Source organism: Neomonachus schauinslandi, chromosome 5 (assembly GCF_002201575.2).
Source record: "Neomonachus schauinslandi chromosome 5, ASM220157v2, whole genome shotgun sequence".
NCBI classification, from domain to species: domain Eukaryota; kingdom Metazoa; phylum Chordata; class Mammalia; order Carnivora; family Phocidae; genus Neomonachus; species Neomonachus schauinslandi.
Window position 1 is genome coordinate 20,305,239 of NC_058407.1, and position 15,792 is coordinate 20,321,030.

Genomic DNA, 15,792 nt, shown 5'->3' on the forward strand with positions numbered 1-15,792 from the left:
ATGTAATGCAGGGAACAGAGGTAGTTTATAATATCATAAATCCACTTAAAAACTCAATCATCTTGTGAAGCACAAGCCTTGAAGTTCTGGATATTTTGCACAACATGGCTCTTGTGAAGGAACAGAACTCACCTTCACATCCATGGAAACCAGGCAGTCTATAAGGAGAGAGACAAAAGGATCCAACATTTCCAGAATAGGTTCACTTGAAGACTTGATCTTGGAAGTCTTCAGACTCAGATGTAGCAGCTAAAAGATTCAAAACGATATTTTACACCAGTTGCCCACAAGACCAAATGAGTTAGGTAAAGGTGAAGTGATTTTAAGAGACAAGCATGAAATGTTAAGATGCTTCTGTCCTAATGTGACAAAATTTTGAAGGAATGGGAAAGGGCCTGGGAGACTCTTGTAAGTGAAGAAAGTGGGAGCTCAGGGTGGAGGTGAGATGCTAAGTTCATTTACCAAGTGATTACTCAGCATTTACTGTGATTCAGGTGCTGGCTCTGCACATAGGACACAGCAGTGATCAAGATGAACATGGTCCTGCATGATGGATCTTAGCCAGGAAGACAGACTAGCAAATAATTAATTGTAAATGCAGTGTGCTTTGAGACTTCTGTGGGGACCCAGGCAAAGGGAGGAGCATGTGGTGAGGTCCTGGAGTGGGAAGAGTGTGGGGACTAAAGAACAGAAGCCTGGGGGCTGGGATGTGTGTTGCAGTGGTACAAAAGGAAGCTAGGCCTCATAGCCCAGATGAAGGACTGGGCTCTCAGGAAAAAAGGGAGCCAATGAAGGGTTTTAAAAGGAAATAAATGATCAAATTTTTGTTTTTAGAAGCTCACATCTTTTTTAAAAAAATTCAAAATAAATTTAGAGAAGTCCATACAAAACAATAGTGAACCCATAATAATAATGTTAGAGGTCAGAATCATTAATTCTGAGATAGTTATATTATCAAAATAAGTACTGGAAGAGAGAAATGGTAAATGGACCAATTCACCTTTAAAAAAAAAAAATCCCATAATTTACTTATAATAAGGCATTTATAGTGGAAATGAGCAGTACTGGAAATCTAGCAGAGGATTAAAATAGGCACACTCACTGTGGGTAGCAAATTGCATTTTAAGGTTAATTCTTACCCGAAGCCCGGACTCAATAAATATGTGCATGTTGGTTTTCCTGCTCACAACAGCTTTCTGCCCACCTCGAACTGGAGTTGGGGGGAGCAGAAGACAGCTCTCGGGTGGGAGACGTGGATCTAGCGCAGGGGCTCCTGGATTTCTGTCAATCACGAAGGAGAAACAGGGAGAAGAGCACTGTACGTTGCATTCCAAGCAGTTATTGTGGCCCTGCCTGGTGACTGGAGCCCAGCGCTAAGTAATGTGCTGCTCACTGTGGGCATTTTCTCTCCTTTAACCGTGAGAAACAAGAGATTCTTAGGTTGTTCATCAAGGTTGTACACAACCCCAGAAAGAGATATGAGATTGATGAACACACAGTTAATATGAATAGTAAGGAGACACTCCATCTGAATTTTGAAAACATATGCCAAGGAGTTTCTTTTAGAACCCAGAAGCAAAATCCCAAAGGAAGGTATTTTAAAACCTTTTAAGGTCTAAATATCTGTTTAATCAGTATATATTTAAAATCTACCCTAACTTTGATTCAATAAATAAAACAAAAATGGTCTCAGAGAAATGCCAAAATACCTGGCTGCTAACTCATTCATTTATTGGAAAAATAATCTCAAGGTGAAATTTATCACTTGGAAGGACGTTAGCTCAAACACCACTAAGTAGTACCATCTTATAACTCAGGCAAATACATATATATATATATATACACACTACTAAGGTAAATTATTAAATTAATCCACTTATGAGTAAGAACTGAATGGCTTATCAGAAGCAAGCACCTAAGGATAGGTTTTTTTTTTTTTTTTTTTTTCTTTCAAACTTACTTTTCTTTTTCTGTTAACAGGGGGAGATTTTCACTGACCAAACCATAACTGAGCAATAGAATGGATTCTGCAGTCATTTCCTGATTTACAATTAATCCTGCTATGATTCGGCGCAAGGTTTCATGAACTTTCCGGGCCAGTTTTAAACTTGTGGTATTTTGTAAGATCTAAAGGCAAACATAAATATCATGCTGAGGTAACACAGAACTGCATTTTCATTTGTTGTAATGGTAGTTTTTAAAATATATATTTGCTTTTTAATATATGTTTGGTTTTGTTTTCTAATTAAAAAAGAAACATTCTTAATAAAATTTCAAACAGAACATACAAAGTATTATCTACACATAACCTCAATTCCAGAGACAACCACTATCAGCAAGCAGGAAGTGCACCTCTGGATATCTTGTACTCCCTCTTGTGCTCTCTGTTGGTGAGAATTCACTCTGTTGGTGACACTTGGAAGATGTCAACCCTCTAAGCGCATTAGAGGAAAGCACACACAGATAGACATCAACAAAATGCAGTCACTACTCATCTGAAGCCATGCTAATAAAGTGCTGTGATGGCCAAGCCTCAGGGTTTGATATTAGTCATTGGGCCAAATCAGAGGAACTTAATGGGAATCCAAGACCACCAACCCCAACACAAACCTCAGCACTATAAAGCTATTCCCTTCCCTTGCACAGGACATGGTATTAATAACTTTCATTACCTTGGAGGAACTTGATAATATACATGGAAAATTCACATGCTCTGTTGACTTTTTTTCATCATCAAAACATACCTAACATTCTTAGTTAGATAAGATTAATGCATGGTAGGAACAATTACAGAGTTAATCTAACACCAAAACATTTGGAATTATGGTTAATTCATGTCATTAAATAGTGCTGGTTTTAGTACATAAAATTGTAATAAAAGGAATTATTAACATTTATTGAATGTTCACTCCTGCAGTAGGCACAGAGAACATTATAAGGGTAAGTAAACTACAGTCCCTGCCCAATAGGAGGCAGAATGAAAACAGTGCAGAACCCCAAAGATACAAATGTAGGGATCTGAAGGGGTACATGCACCCCGATGTTTATAGCAGCAATGTCCACAAGAGCCAAACTGTGGAAAGAGCCAAGATGTCCACTGACAGATGAATGGATAAAGAAGATGTGGTATATATATACAATGGAATATTATGCAGCCATCAAAAGGAATGAAATCTTGCCATTTGCAACGACGTGGATGGAACTGGGGGGTGTTATGGTGAGCCAAATAAGTCAATCAGAGAAAGACATGTATCATATGATCTCGCTGATATGAGGAATTCTTAATCTCAGGAAACAAACTGAGGGTTGCTGGAGTGGTGGGGGGTGGGAGGGATGGGGTGGCTGGGTGATAGACGTTGGGGAGGGTATGTGCTATGGCGAGTGCTGTGAATTGTGCAAGACTGTTGAATCACAGACCTGTACCTCTAAAACAAATAATACATTATATGTTAAAAAAAAGAAGAAGAAGAAGAAGATAGCAGGAGGGGAAGAATGAAGGGGGGGGACGTCAGAGGGGGAGATGAACCATGAGAGACGATAGACTCTGAAAAACAAACTAAGGGTTCTAGAGGGGAGAGGGGTGGGAGGATGGGTTAGCCTGGTGATGGGTATTGAGGAGGGCACGTTCTGCATGGAGCACTGGGTGTTATACACAAACAATGAATCATGGAACACTACATCAAAAACTAATGATGTAATGTATGGTGATTAACATAACATAAAAATAAAAAAAAAAGAAAAGAAAGGCGAAAACAGTGCAGAGAATGTGAGCTTTGGAACAGAAAGATCTACAGCTAAATCCTTACTTTCCTCTTTAACCATGACTTTTCTGAACCTGCATTTTCTTATCTGTTAGATGGAAGTACCATTGATCTCAGAGTGGCTGTGCGGATTAGAAGTGATAATGAAACACAATGCTTAGAACATAATACATGTTCAATAAATGCCACTTTTCTCCCGCTTGGCAATCTGGGAGTAGCAATCTGACTCCACAAAAGCTACGTTCTTAGCTGCTCACTTGACCCAGCTATAAAATTCACCTGCATTTCAAATTTTTTGCTTCTGCAGCACATGGTTTACATCCAGGACTGGTTCTTGCTTTAGAATGCCCAACTAGGGCTGCCAGCTGGTGGCTACATAGTACAGTGCCCTTAGCTCCAAAGGAAATCCTGGTGGTCAGGTGCAGCATTAAGGCTTATCCCGCATGGCTCTCAAGAACTCATGATACCATAACATGGGGATCTCCTGTATTGCACTCAAGTCCTTACCTCTTTTAATGGAAGGATAAGTTTTGTAACCTGATCTTTTACTACAAACTTGCCCAGGATTTCATAAGACTCGTAACTTTTGCTTCTTCGTGCCTCCATGACTTTGGAGAGGATCTGCTTCACTTCCTTCTCTTCAGCAATGGCACCAAACAACTCATGGTTAAAAATCTTTGAGAGAAAAAAGCCAAATGGCAATTATATGCAATCAGCAAGATACGTCAACGTAAGTAGTCTCTGATACATCCAGATCAGGGGAAAGCAAGTCAGACAGGACTGAAATTAGATGGTAAGAATTCCTATTAGATTTCACTTTTTCAAGGTAGTTCAGGGACCAATTACTGAAAGACAAGCAAATACAGAAACACCTAAAGGTTTTTTCTAAGGGGAAACAGAAGAAGAATACTATATAGATTTACATATATAATTACGGAATATACAGACAGGTACTACTTCTTTGATATTACCAAAGAGCAGCTTAATTTCTCTTTAAAAAACTCATATGATATGATATTTGCAACTTAATTACCAAAACTGATGTGTTTAATTCAAAATGTTTGTGTCTACATTTTTTTATAAACAAGGACTGTGTAGCACTTAACCCCACCCCCCCAAATTATCACATTATCCAATTTTAAAAACTGATTATTAATTTTTCATTATTCTACTTTTCATTGTTCTAGGTAACACTTTATAACTTTTATATAAACCGCAGACTAAATGTATCTCTGATTATTCCTTTAAAACAGATTCTTGGAAGTAGTTGAAATTTTTGCTTATTTTAAAGTTCTTGATACACAACATCAGCTTTCTTTCCAGAAAGGTTACACCAAAACTCACGACCTACTGGCAGTGGCAGGTGCCCATCTCACGTCACTTGATCAGCTTTTTAAACCTCTGCTAATCTAAGAGATAAGACAGTACATTATTTTCATTTCTATAGGCTATAATTATTCCTTAATTTGTGAATTGATTTCCTGTGTCCTTTGCCCAGTTAAAAAAAAAAACAGTGAAACTTCCTTTTTCTAAATCTTACCTCCATCATTATATCTAAACAAGAGTCCAAATCCCCAACTTGTAGCTTGTTCGTGAGGCCTTGCAGCAACATGTAAACAGTGAAAGTCAGCACATGGACCTAAAATGAAATGCACAGTAAGAATATGAATGGTGAAGAATACCACATTAGGAAAAAAATAAGATCTAGGAAGTACTGCAGAGAGCACTCAAAGTAGTATCTGGCATTACTATAGGGAGAAGCTTTGACAAATATCACCGTGTAAAAGACTAACCAAATGATCACTTTGAGCAAGATGCTCAGAAACACATTTCCATGCTTGGGATCTATTACTGACTATGACTAAACCAGGCCAGATTTATAAAGAAAGGCACAAGAGCCTTGAATTTTAAAAACCAACCGTGAATTAAGGGGCTTGCCAATGTTGAGTGCAATCAAAGCTGTTCTGAAGGAAACAGACAAATTTTTGCCCTTAATATTAACCATAGCTAACATTCCTAAGAGCTTACTATGGGCTATTAGTATTAATACCACATACGTGTATTAAATCATTTAATCCTCACCCACTGTATCTATGGCGTAGGTGCTATATTATCAGCACTTTTCAGATGAGGAAGCTGAGGCACAAAGAGATCAAGTACCTTGCCATAGTTTGCATGGGTAGCAGTGGTAGAGTCAGGATTTGAAACCATATGGACCGGTGCCAGAGCCCCTGCTCTGTATCACTATACTATGTTGCCTCTCAAGCTTTTTGCATTCTTTATGCTGCTTCTAATGCTATGAAATTATCACAGTGAACATCAGATAATGATCACAGGCTAAGGAAACATAATTGGTTATCAATATATAGATTGGATTTTATTTTTTAAGTAATCTCTACACCCAGTGTGGGGCTCAAACTCAACCCCAAGATCAAGAGTTGCATGCTCTACTGACTGAGATGGCCAGGCACTCCTCGATTGGATTCTAAAGGCATAATTTCATATGTATCTACTGGAGATCTTTATGTACTTTTATATACTTAAAATGTTTGCTGCGGGCTTTATACTTAAAAGCCCTTTTGGCGGGGGGGGATGAAGAATGACATTTGAGGAGTACAATTTTGAATAGCGTCTATACAGTTAACACTAAAAGCCAAACTAGTTGTTCTCTCATCCCTATTTTAATTATTTTAACAAATCATGGAATGGACTTAAAAGAACAGGTGGTTAGGGAAAAAAGGGTTACTCATTTAAGTATCTCAGGTGCTCCATTAAAATATAGATGAATCCAAAAGACAGAGATATACTGTATTTATCCTTCTATGCCCAGGCCTAACACCACACGTCACATAAAGCAGCCATGGAATAAATGCTGGTTGGAAGAACAGAATAAAAATGAATACTGACAGGGGCTCTGATCCCAGGTAAGATGAAGAAAGCACACTCTACTCTGTCTCTCCCACTGAAAGCAGCTGTTAACACCTGGAAAGGATGCACGGAACAGCTACTGGGGAAGAACACCAGAATGCAAGTACCACCAAACTTCCAGGGAGTTTACCACTGTTTTCTGTTCAGTATATCCCAGCTAACATGCAAGTGGATGCCAGGACGAAGGGAACTCTAGGAGAAGCCCCATGGCTTGCCTAGTAGGAACAGGAACATATAATGCTCTAAGTGAGGAGGAAATCCCTGGTTTTCTTTCTTTTATTTTCTGTTCTCCCACACCCCAGCCCCCTACAATCCTGCGGTGATGGTGGTAGCAATGGCCTAGAAATGGGAATTGGCAGGAGCCACAACTCTGTGGGAGGGGACCTTCCTCTGCTTTAGTGGAACTGCATGCTGAGAGGGTAGGCCAATGCTAGCTACTTTTCTCTTTCTGTTTTGCCACCACTAGGCCCCTCCTGTGGGCACAGCCGTGGGAAGTGACAGCAAAATGGGAGCAATAAAGCCCCAGCTTTCTACGTGGAGGACTGAAACAAATGGAAAACTACAGTGCTAGCAAAGAAACTGAAGATACAAAGAATTAAATGGAAATTTTAGAACTGAAAAACCCAACAACCAAAGTAAGAAATTCATTGGATGAGCCCAGCAGCAGGATGGAGATGAAAAAGGAAGGAGTAAGTGAACTCGAAGACAGATCAATAAAAACTATTCACATCCAAACTACAGAAAGGAAGAACTGAAAAAATAAAAAACATGAAGAGAGCCTCAGGAACCAGTGGGACAAAAACAGAAAGTCTAATATTCATTTCACTGGAGTTCCAGGAGAGGACAAAGTACAGTGCAGAAAAAGTATTTGGAGAAATAATGGTTCAAAACTTCCCAAATTTGGGGAGCAAATCTCAAATATGCTACCCCCCCCGTAACCCCCCCAACCACAAAAAGCAAACTCAATTACATCATAATCAAACTACTGAAAAATAAAGGCAAAGAAAAAGTCTAAAGCAGCCAGAGGAGAAAAAGATGCATTACTTAGAGGGGGAAAATGATTTGAATAACTGGATTATTCATCAGAAAGGCCAGAAGGAAGTGATTCAACATTTTTAAAGTGCTGAAAGAAAAGTACTATTAATGATAACAGAAAACTAAGAGCATTTGCTGCCACCATACTTGCCCTACAAGACTGCTGACAGAAGTTCTTAGGCTGAAGGGAAACAATTACCAGAAACTTGAAAATTCAGAAATTAAAGAAAGGCAGCAAAAATGATAAATATCTGGGCAAACTAACAGACTATTTTTTTCTTCTTGAGTTCTTTAAAATATATTTGACATTTACAAGCAAAAACTGTACCACTGCCTGATGAAGTTTTCAATATATGGAGATATAATAGACAAACAACTATAAAATAAAGGATGAAGGGATCCATATGGGGGTAAGGTTTCTATATTCCACTTGAAGTCATAAAATACTGATTCTAAGTAGAATATTAAAAGTAAGTATGTATATGGTAATTTCTAGAGCAACCATCAAAAAACTATTCAAAGAGAGACAGTTAAAATGAATACTGATATTTTAATATGTTAGATTTATAACCTATAAAATAGGAAGCTTACCTTTGAGCAAATTCAGATACAGAAAGTAAAGCTAACTACCAGAAGTCTTGACTGGATACTTGAAAAAAACAAGCTACAGTTTTTCTCAAACTTGGTATCACTCAGGGACCTTACTGAAATGCAGATAGTGTAGGTTAGGTGTAGGGCCCTAAATTGGGCATTTCTTTTTTAATTTAATTTTATTTCATTATGTTATGTTAGTCACCATACATCATTGGTTCTTGATGTAATGATCCACAATTCATTGTTTTCATATAACACCCAGTGCTCCATGCAGTACATGCCCTCCTTAATACCCATCACCCGGCTAACCCATCCCCCCACCCCCTTCCCCTCTAAAACCCTCAGTTTGTTACTCGGAGTCCACAGTCTCTCATGGTTCGTCTCCCCTTCCGATTCCCCCCCTTCATTTTTCCCTTCCTTCTCCTAATGTCCTTCCTTATGTTCCACAAGTAAGTGAAACCATATGATAATTGACTTTCTCTGCTTGACTTATTTCACTTGGCATAATCTAAGTGAAAATTTGGGTATTCATCCTTTCTGATGGCTGAGTAATATTCCATTGTATATATGGACCACATCTTCTTTATCCATTCATCTGTTGAAGGGCATCTTGGCTCTTTCCACAGTTTGGCTATTGTGGACATTGGTGCTATGAACATTGGGGTGCATACGGCCCTTCTTTTCACTACATCCGTGTTTTGGGGGTAAATACCCAATAGTGCAATTGCTGGGTCATAGGGTAGCTCTATTTTTAATTTTTTGAGGAACCTCCACACTGTTTTCCAAAGTGGCTGTACCAACTTGCATTCCCACCAACAGTATAAAAAGGTTCCCCTTTCTCCACAACCTCTCCAACATTTGTTGTTTCTTGCCTTGTCAATTTTTGCCATTCTAACTGGTGTAAGGTGGTATCTCAAATGTGGTTTTGAATTTCTCTGATGGCTAATGATGATGAACATTTTTTCATGTGTCTGTTAGCCATTTGTATGTCTTCTTCAGAGAAGTGTCTGTTCATGTCTTCTGCCCATTTTTTGACTTGATTATTTGTTTCTTGGGTGTTGAGTTTGAGAAGTTCTTTATAGATCTTCGTCTGTAGTGTTATTTGCAAATATCTTCTCCCATTCCGTGGGTTGCCTCTTTGTTTTGTTAACTGTTTCCTTTGCTGTGCAGAAGCTTTTTATCTTGATGAAGTCCCAAAAGTTCATTTTTGCTTTTGTTTCACTAGCCTTTGGAGATGTATCTTGAAAGAAGTTGCTGTGGCCGATGTCAAAGAAGTTACTGCTATGTTCCTCTCTAGGATTTTGATGGATTCCTGTCTCACATTGAGGTCTTTCATCCATTTTGAGTTTATCTTTGTGTATGGTGTTAGAGAATGGTCGAGTTTCATTCTTCTATATATAGCTGTCCAATTTTCCCAGCACCATTTACTGAAGAGACTCCATTGCTTATTTTTTCCTGCTATGTCAAAAATTATTTGACCATAGAGTTGAGGGTCCATATCTGGGCTCTCTCTAACAGAGAATATAGACATTGGTCTACATGTCTGTTTTTGTGCCAATACCACGCTGTCTTGGTGATCACTGCTTTGTAATATAGCTTGAAATCAGGCAACGTGATGCCCCCAGCTTTGTCTTTTTTAACATTTCCTTGGTGATTTGGGGTCTTTTCTGATTCCATACAAATTTTTAGGATTGTTTGTTCCAGTACTTTGAAAAATGTCATAGGAACTTTGATCGGGATGGCTTTGAAGGTATACATTGCTCTGGGTAGCATAGAAATTTTAACAATGTTTATTCTTCCGATCCATGAGCATGGAATATATTTCCATCTTTTTGTGTCTTCAATTCCTTTCATGAGTGTTCTGTAGTTCCTAGAGTATAGATCCTTTACCTCTTTGGTTAGGTTTATTCCGAGGTATCTTATGGTTTTTGGTGCTATTATAAATGGAATCGTTTCTCTAATTTCTCTTTCTACAGTTGCATTCTTAGTGTATAAGAAAGCAACTGATTTCTGTGCATTGATTTTGTATCCTGCCACATTACTGAAATTGCTGTATGAGTTCTAGTAATTTGGGGGTGGAGTCTTTTGGGTTTTCCACATAAAGTATCATGTCATCTGCAAAGAGAGAGAGTTTGACTTTTTCTTTGCTAATCTGAATACCTTTTATTTCTTTTTGTTGCCTGATTGCTGTTCCCAGGACTTCTAGTACTATGTTGAATAATAGTGGCGAGAGTGGGCATCCTTGACGTGTTCCTGATCTTAAGGGAAAGGCTCTCAGCTTTTCCCCATTGAGGATGATATTCACTGTGAGTTTTTCATAGATGGATTTTATGAACTTGAGGAATGTTCCCTCTATCCCTATACTCTGAAGAGTTTTAATTAGGAAAGGATGCTGTATTTTGTCAAATGCTTTTTCTGCATCAATTGAGAGGACCATATGGTTCTTCTCTCTCCTCTTATTAATGTGTTCTATCGCATTGATTGATTTGCAAATGTTGCATCCCGGGGATAAATCCCACTTGGTCGTGGTGGATGATCCTTTTAATGTATTGTTGGATCCTATTAGCTAGGATTTTGTTGAGAATTTTGGAATCCATATTCATCAGGGATATCACTGAAATTCTCCTTTTTGATGGGGTCTTTGCCTGGTTTGGGGATTAAGGTAATGCTGGCTTCATAGAATGAGTCTGGAAGCTTTCCTTCTGTTTTTATTTTTTGAAACAGCTTCAGGAGAATAAGTATTATTTCTTCTTTGAATGTTTGGGAGAATTCCCCAGGGAATCCATCAGCCATGGACTCTTGTTTTTTGAGGTTTTTGATCACTGCTTCAATCTCATTACTGGTTATTGGCCTATTCAGGTTGTCAATTTCTTCCTGTTCCAGTCTTGGCAGTTTATAGGTTTCCAGGAAGACATCCATTTCTTCCAGGTTGCTCAATTTATTGGCATATAGTTGTTGATAATAATTTCTAATAACTTTTTTCTAATTTCTAATAACTATTTCCTTGGTGTTAGTCATGACCTCTCCCCTTTCATGCATAATTTTATTAATTTGGGTCCTTTCTCTTTTCTTTTGTATAAGTCTGGCCAGTGGTTTATCGATCTTATTAGTTCTTTCAAAGAACCAGCTTCTAGTTTCGTTGATCTGATCTACTGTGTTTCTGGTTTGTAATTCATTGATCTCTGCTCTAACCTTAATTATTTCTCTTCTAATGCATGGCTTAGGCATCGTTTGTTGCTTTTTCTCTAGTTCTTTAAGGTGTAAAGTTAGTTGGTGAATTCGGGATTTTTCTATTTTTTTGAGTGGGGCTTGGATGGCTATGTGTTTCCCCCTTAGGACCGCCTTTGCAGTATCCCATAGGTTTTGGACCGATGTGTTTTTGTTCTCATTGGTTTCCATGAATTGTTTAAGTTCTTCTTTGATTTCCTGGTTGACCCAAACATTCTTGAGCAGACTGGTCTTTAGCTTCCAAGTGTTTGAATTTCTGCCAAATTTTTTCTTGTGATTGAGTTCCAGTTTTAAAGCACTGTGGTCTGAGAATATGCAGGGAATAATCTCAATCTTTTGGTATTGGTTGAGACCTGATTTGTGACCCAGTATGTGGTCTATTCTGGAGAAAGTTCCATGCGCACTGGAGAAGAATGAGTATTCTGTTGTTTTAGGGTGGAATGTTCTGTATTATCTATGAAGTCCACCTGGTCAGTGTATCATTCAAAGCTCTTGTTTCCTTGTTGATATTCTGCTTAGATGATCTTTCCATTGCTGAGAGTGGAGTATTGAGGTCTCATACAATTAACATATTATTATCAATATGACTCTTTATTTTGGTTAACAGTTGGCTTATGTAGATGGCTGCTCCCATGTTGGGGGCATAGATATTTACAATTGTTAGATCTTCTTGTTGGATAGACCCTTTAAGAATGTTATGGTGTCCTGTGTCTCTAACTACAGTCTTTAGCTTAAAATCTAATTTGTCTGATATAAGAATTGCTACCCCAGCTTTCTTTTGAGGTCTGTTGGCATGGAAGATGGATCTCTATCCCTTCACTTTCAGTCCGGATGTATCTTTAGGTTCAAAATGAGTCTCTCGTAGACAGCATATGGATGGGTTGCCGTTTTATGGGAGCATTTAAGTCGTTCACATTGAGCGTGATTATTGAAAGATATGAATTTATTGTCATCATGTTGCCTGTGAAGTCCTTGTTTCTATAGACTGTCTCTAAATTTCTGTTCTATATTACTCTTGGGGTCTTTCTCCTTTTATAGAACCCCCCTTAATATTTCTTGCAGGGCCGGCTTAGTGGTCACATATTCTTTCAGTTTCTGCTGGTCTTGGAAGCTCTGCATCTCTCCATCCATTCTAAATGACAGCCTTGCTGGATAATGTATTCTTGGCTGCATGTTCTTCTCGTTTAGTATCCTGAATATGTCTTCCCAGGCCTTTCTGGCTTGCCAGGTCTCTGTGGATAGGTCTGATGTTATTCTGATGTTCCTCCCTCTGTATGTAAGGAATCTCTTCCCCTTAACTGCCCTTAAGATGTGTTTCCTTCCGCTTCCTTCCACTGAGGGATGAGGGCCTCCCCCATTTTTCTCACCCAGGAGGTGGCGGCGGCGGCGGCAGCTTGCGATGTTTGGCCTCAAAAGAAACGCAGTAATTGGACTCAACCTCTATTGTGGGGGGGGCCGGGTTAGGGGCCGGCAGCTTTTGGCTTCGGGGCGGCTTTTGGCTTCGGGGAAGGAGGCCACGGCCCGGCGGGAGTTAGGGGGAGGGGAAGCCGGTGCGGTGATTGGCGGAAGCGCCGGAGCGAGTGCCCCAGCCACTGTTGCGCCGGACGCCCGGAGGGTCGCGCGGCCCTCGCCCATTGGCGCCGAGAGCCCCGACGTCACCGCGACCCCCCGAGGCTGCTGTTCTTCGAGCCCACCCGCCGCGCGTCGCCGCCTGAAGAGATGGAAGGCCCAGCCGCCGACGCCATCATGTCGCCCGAAGAGGAGCTGGACGGGTACGAGCCGGAACCTCTGGGGAAGCGGCCGGCTGTCCTGCCTTTGCTGGAGTTGGTCGGGGAGGCCAGCAGTGGCCCTTGCAGGGACGGCTCACTGCCCTCGACGCCACCCCCAGCAGAGGAGGAGGAAGACGAGTTGTACCGGCAGTCGCTGGAGATTATCTCTCGGTACCTTCGGGAGCAGGCAACAGGCGCCAAGGACGCGAAACCACTGGGCGGGTCTGGGGCGGCCAGCCGGAAGGCGTTAGAGACCCTCCGACGGGTCGGGGTCGGGGTTCAGCGCAACCACGAGACGGCCTTCCAAGGCATGCTTCGGAAACTGGACATCAAAAACGAAGACGATGTCAAATCTTTGTCTCGAGTGATGGTCCATGTTTTCAGTGACGGAGTAACAAACTGGGGCAGGATTGTGACTCTTATTTCTTTTGGTGCCTTTGTGGCCAAACACTTGAAGAGTATAAACCAAGAAAGCTGCATCGAACCATTAGCAGAAAGCATCACAGATGTTCTCGTAAGGACAAAACGAGACTGGCTAGTCAAACAAAGAGGCTGGGATGGGTTTGTGGAGTTCTTCCATGTAGAGGACCTAGAAGGTGGCATCAGAAATGTGCTGCTGGCTTTTGCAGGTGTTGCTGGAGTAGGAGCTGGTTTGGCATATTTAATAAGATAGCCTTTTAAGTGCAATAATTGACTTTTAACAACCCTAGGCACCAAAACCACATATGACTGCTGTGAAATCAAATGTATTTATGAAGTTGGACTTTGAGCTGTCCAGGCTGTAACCTCCAAGAGTTCTACTCTAGCAATGTAGAACAGCAAGTGGCAAGAGGATTATGGCTAACAGGAATAAATACATGGGAAAAGTAGTCCCCCTTGAAGAGTCACTGTCTAAAAGAAGCAAAGTTCAGTTTCAGCAACAGGCAAACTTTGGGAGGCCATGGAGGAGGACTTTTAGATTTAGTGGAGATGGTAGGGTTGAAGAGACTTAATTTCCTTGTCTAGAACAGGAGAGTGGCCAGTAGCCAGGCTAGTCATAGAGTCCATTAAATATGTACACTGAATTAATTAACTTCTTATAGTGTTAAAAGAGAAGCACTAACAATGGCATTGATCTGTATAAAATGGAATTAAGCTACAGGTAATAACTATGACTAGAAGCCTCAGTACTGTACAACAGAGTGTGAAGGGAAGCTTTTTCTCTGTAATTAGCTTTCCCAGGTATACTTCTTGAATAGAAAGTCCAATTGCTCAGGACTTTTAAACCTGTTCTACTTTGGCTTGGTTTGAGTGGTTTAGTTTATTAGCCTAGTGATGGCCAAGAATACTTGACTTAAGGTTCAATAATTACAGTTGCAAATATGAGAATGTCCTCAATTTTTAAGGTAAAAACATCTTGTAAATGTATTTGTCTGTAAAAATTGTGTATATTTTTACAGAAAGTCTATTTCTTTGAAATGTAAAGGGATGAAGAGTCTCGAAATACATCAGTTTTTTTTTAAAAAAAAAAAAAAAAAAAAAAGATGTGTTTCCTTGGTTCTAAGATTTGTGAGTTTTACTATTACATGCCGGGGCGTTGGCCTATTTTCCTTGATCTTAGGAGCGGTCCTCTCTGCCTCTAGGACACAATGTTTGTTTCATTCCCCAGATTAGGGAAGTTCTCAGCTACAATTTGCTCAGATATATCTTCTAGTTCTCTCTCTCTCTCCACCCCCTCAGGGATCCCAATAATTCTGACATTGGAACGTTTCATGGTGTCACTTATTTCTGATCCTTTTTTCATGGATTTTGAGTTGTTTTTCCCTCGCCTCCTCTTTATCCTTCTTTTCTATCAACTGGTCTTCTAGATCACTAATTCGTTCTTCTGCCTCGCTTACCCTAGCTGTTACATCATCTAGATTAGATTGGATCTCATTGATAGCATTTTTAAGTTCTGCCAGTTCAGCTTTCATTTCTGCCCTTAGAGACTCTGTTGCCTTTAATCAATTTCTCCATTCTAGCTATTGTCTTCACAAATGCTACCCTGAATTCCATTTCCGACACCTTGGTTATATCTGTATCCATTTGTAAATCTGTGACAGAAGTCACAGTCTCTGAGTCTTTCCTATTTTGGGGGTTCCTCCTCCTAGTCATTTTGTTGAAGGGTGGTTGAGGGAATGTACAGAGTCCAAATTATTGACCATAATCCAAGCAAGATGCACCTGTTTTATAGGGACCTTAGGGTTGCAAGCCTCTTGTTCTCCCAGCCTGTCTTCTGGGGGAGAGGCCTGCTGCCCTGTTTGGGCAGAGTTGCCCTGCCCGCTGTTGGGGGGGAGGGGATGGGCTCAGTGAAAACCGGTTTTTTGGGGCTTTTGTTCTCTGACGGCTTTCCCTGGCGGTTTTCTGCATCTCTTCCAAGAGTCAGAGCAGAAGAAATCGTTTCCAACCCTCTGCCTCAGAGTGGAGAGATCACAGTCTGTTCATCAGTGAGCTCTCCA

The 15,792-nt window shown here is 40.2% G+C and overlaps 2 protein-coding genes across 2 annotated transcripts in view; one reads left to right on the top strand and one right to left on the bottom strand.

The window, feature by feature from the left end:
* Positions 1 to 15,792, bottom strand: part of UTP20 (UTP20 small subunit processome component) — a 102,491-nt gene that overhangs the window by 14,256 nt on the left and 72,443 nt on the right. Inside the window, exons 44-48 of the mRNA XM_044915349.1 lie at positions 5,302 to 5,400; positions 4,269 to 4,436; positions 1,961 to 2,127; positions 1,140 to 1,281; positions 133 to 249 (exon numbers count right to left, since the gene is read on the bottom strand). Of these exons, the coding sequence (XP_044771284.1) occupies positions 133 to 249; positions 1,140 to 1,281; positions 1,961 to 2,127; positions 4,269 to 4,436; positions 5,302 to 5,400 (693 nt within the window). The remainder of the gene's footprint in view (positions 1 to 132; positions 250 to 1,139; positions 1,282 to 1,960; positions 2,128 to 4,268; positions 4,437 to 5,301; positions 5,401 to 15,792) is intronic.
* LOC110577896 (induced myeloid leukemia cell differentiation protein Mcl-1 homolog) lies at positions 12,946 to 14,811 on the top strand. The gene is given in 2 exon segments (XM_044915350.1): positions 12,946 to 13,213; positions 13,216 to 14,811. Coding segments are annotated over 2 exon segments (1,041 nt in total). The 3' UTR covers positions 13,989 to 14,811.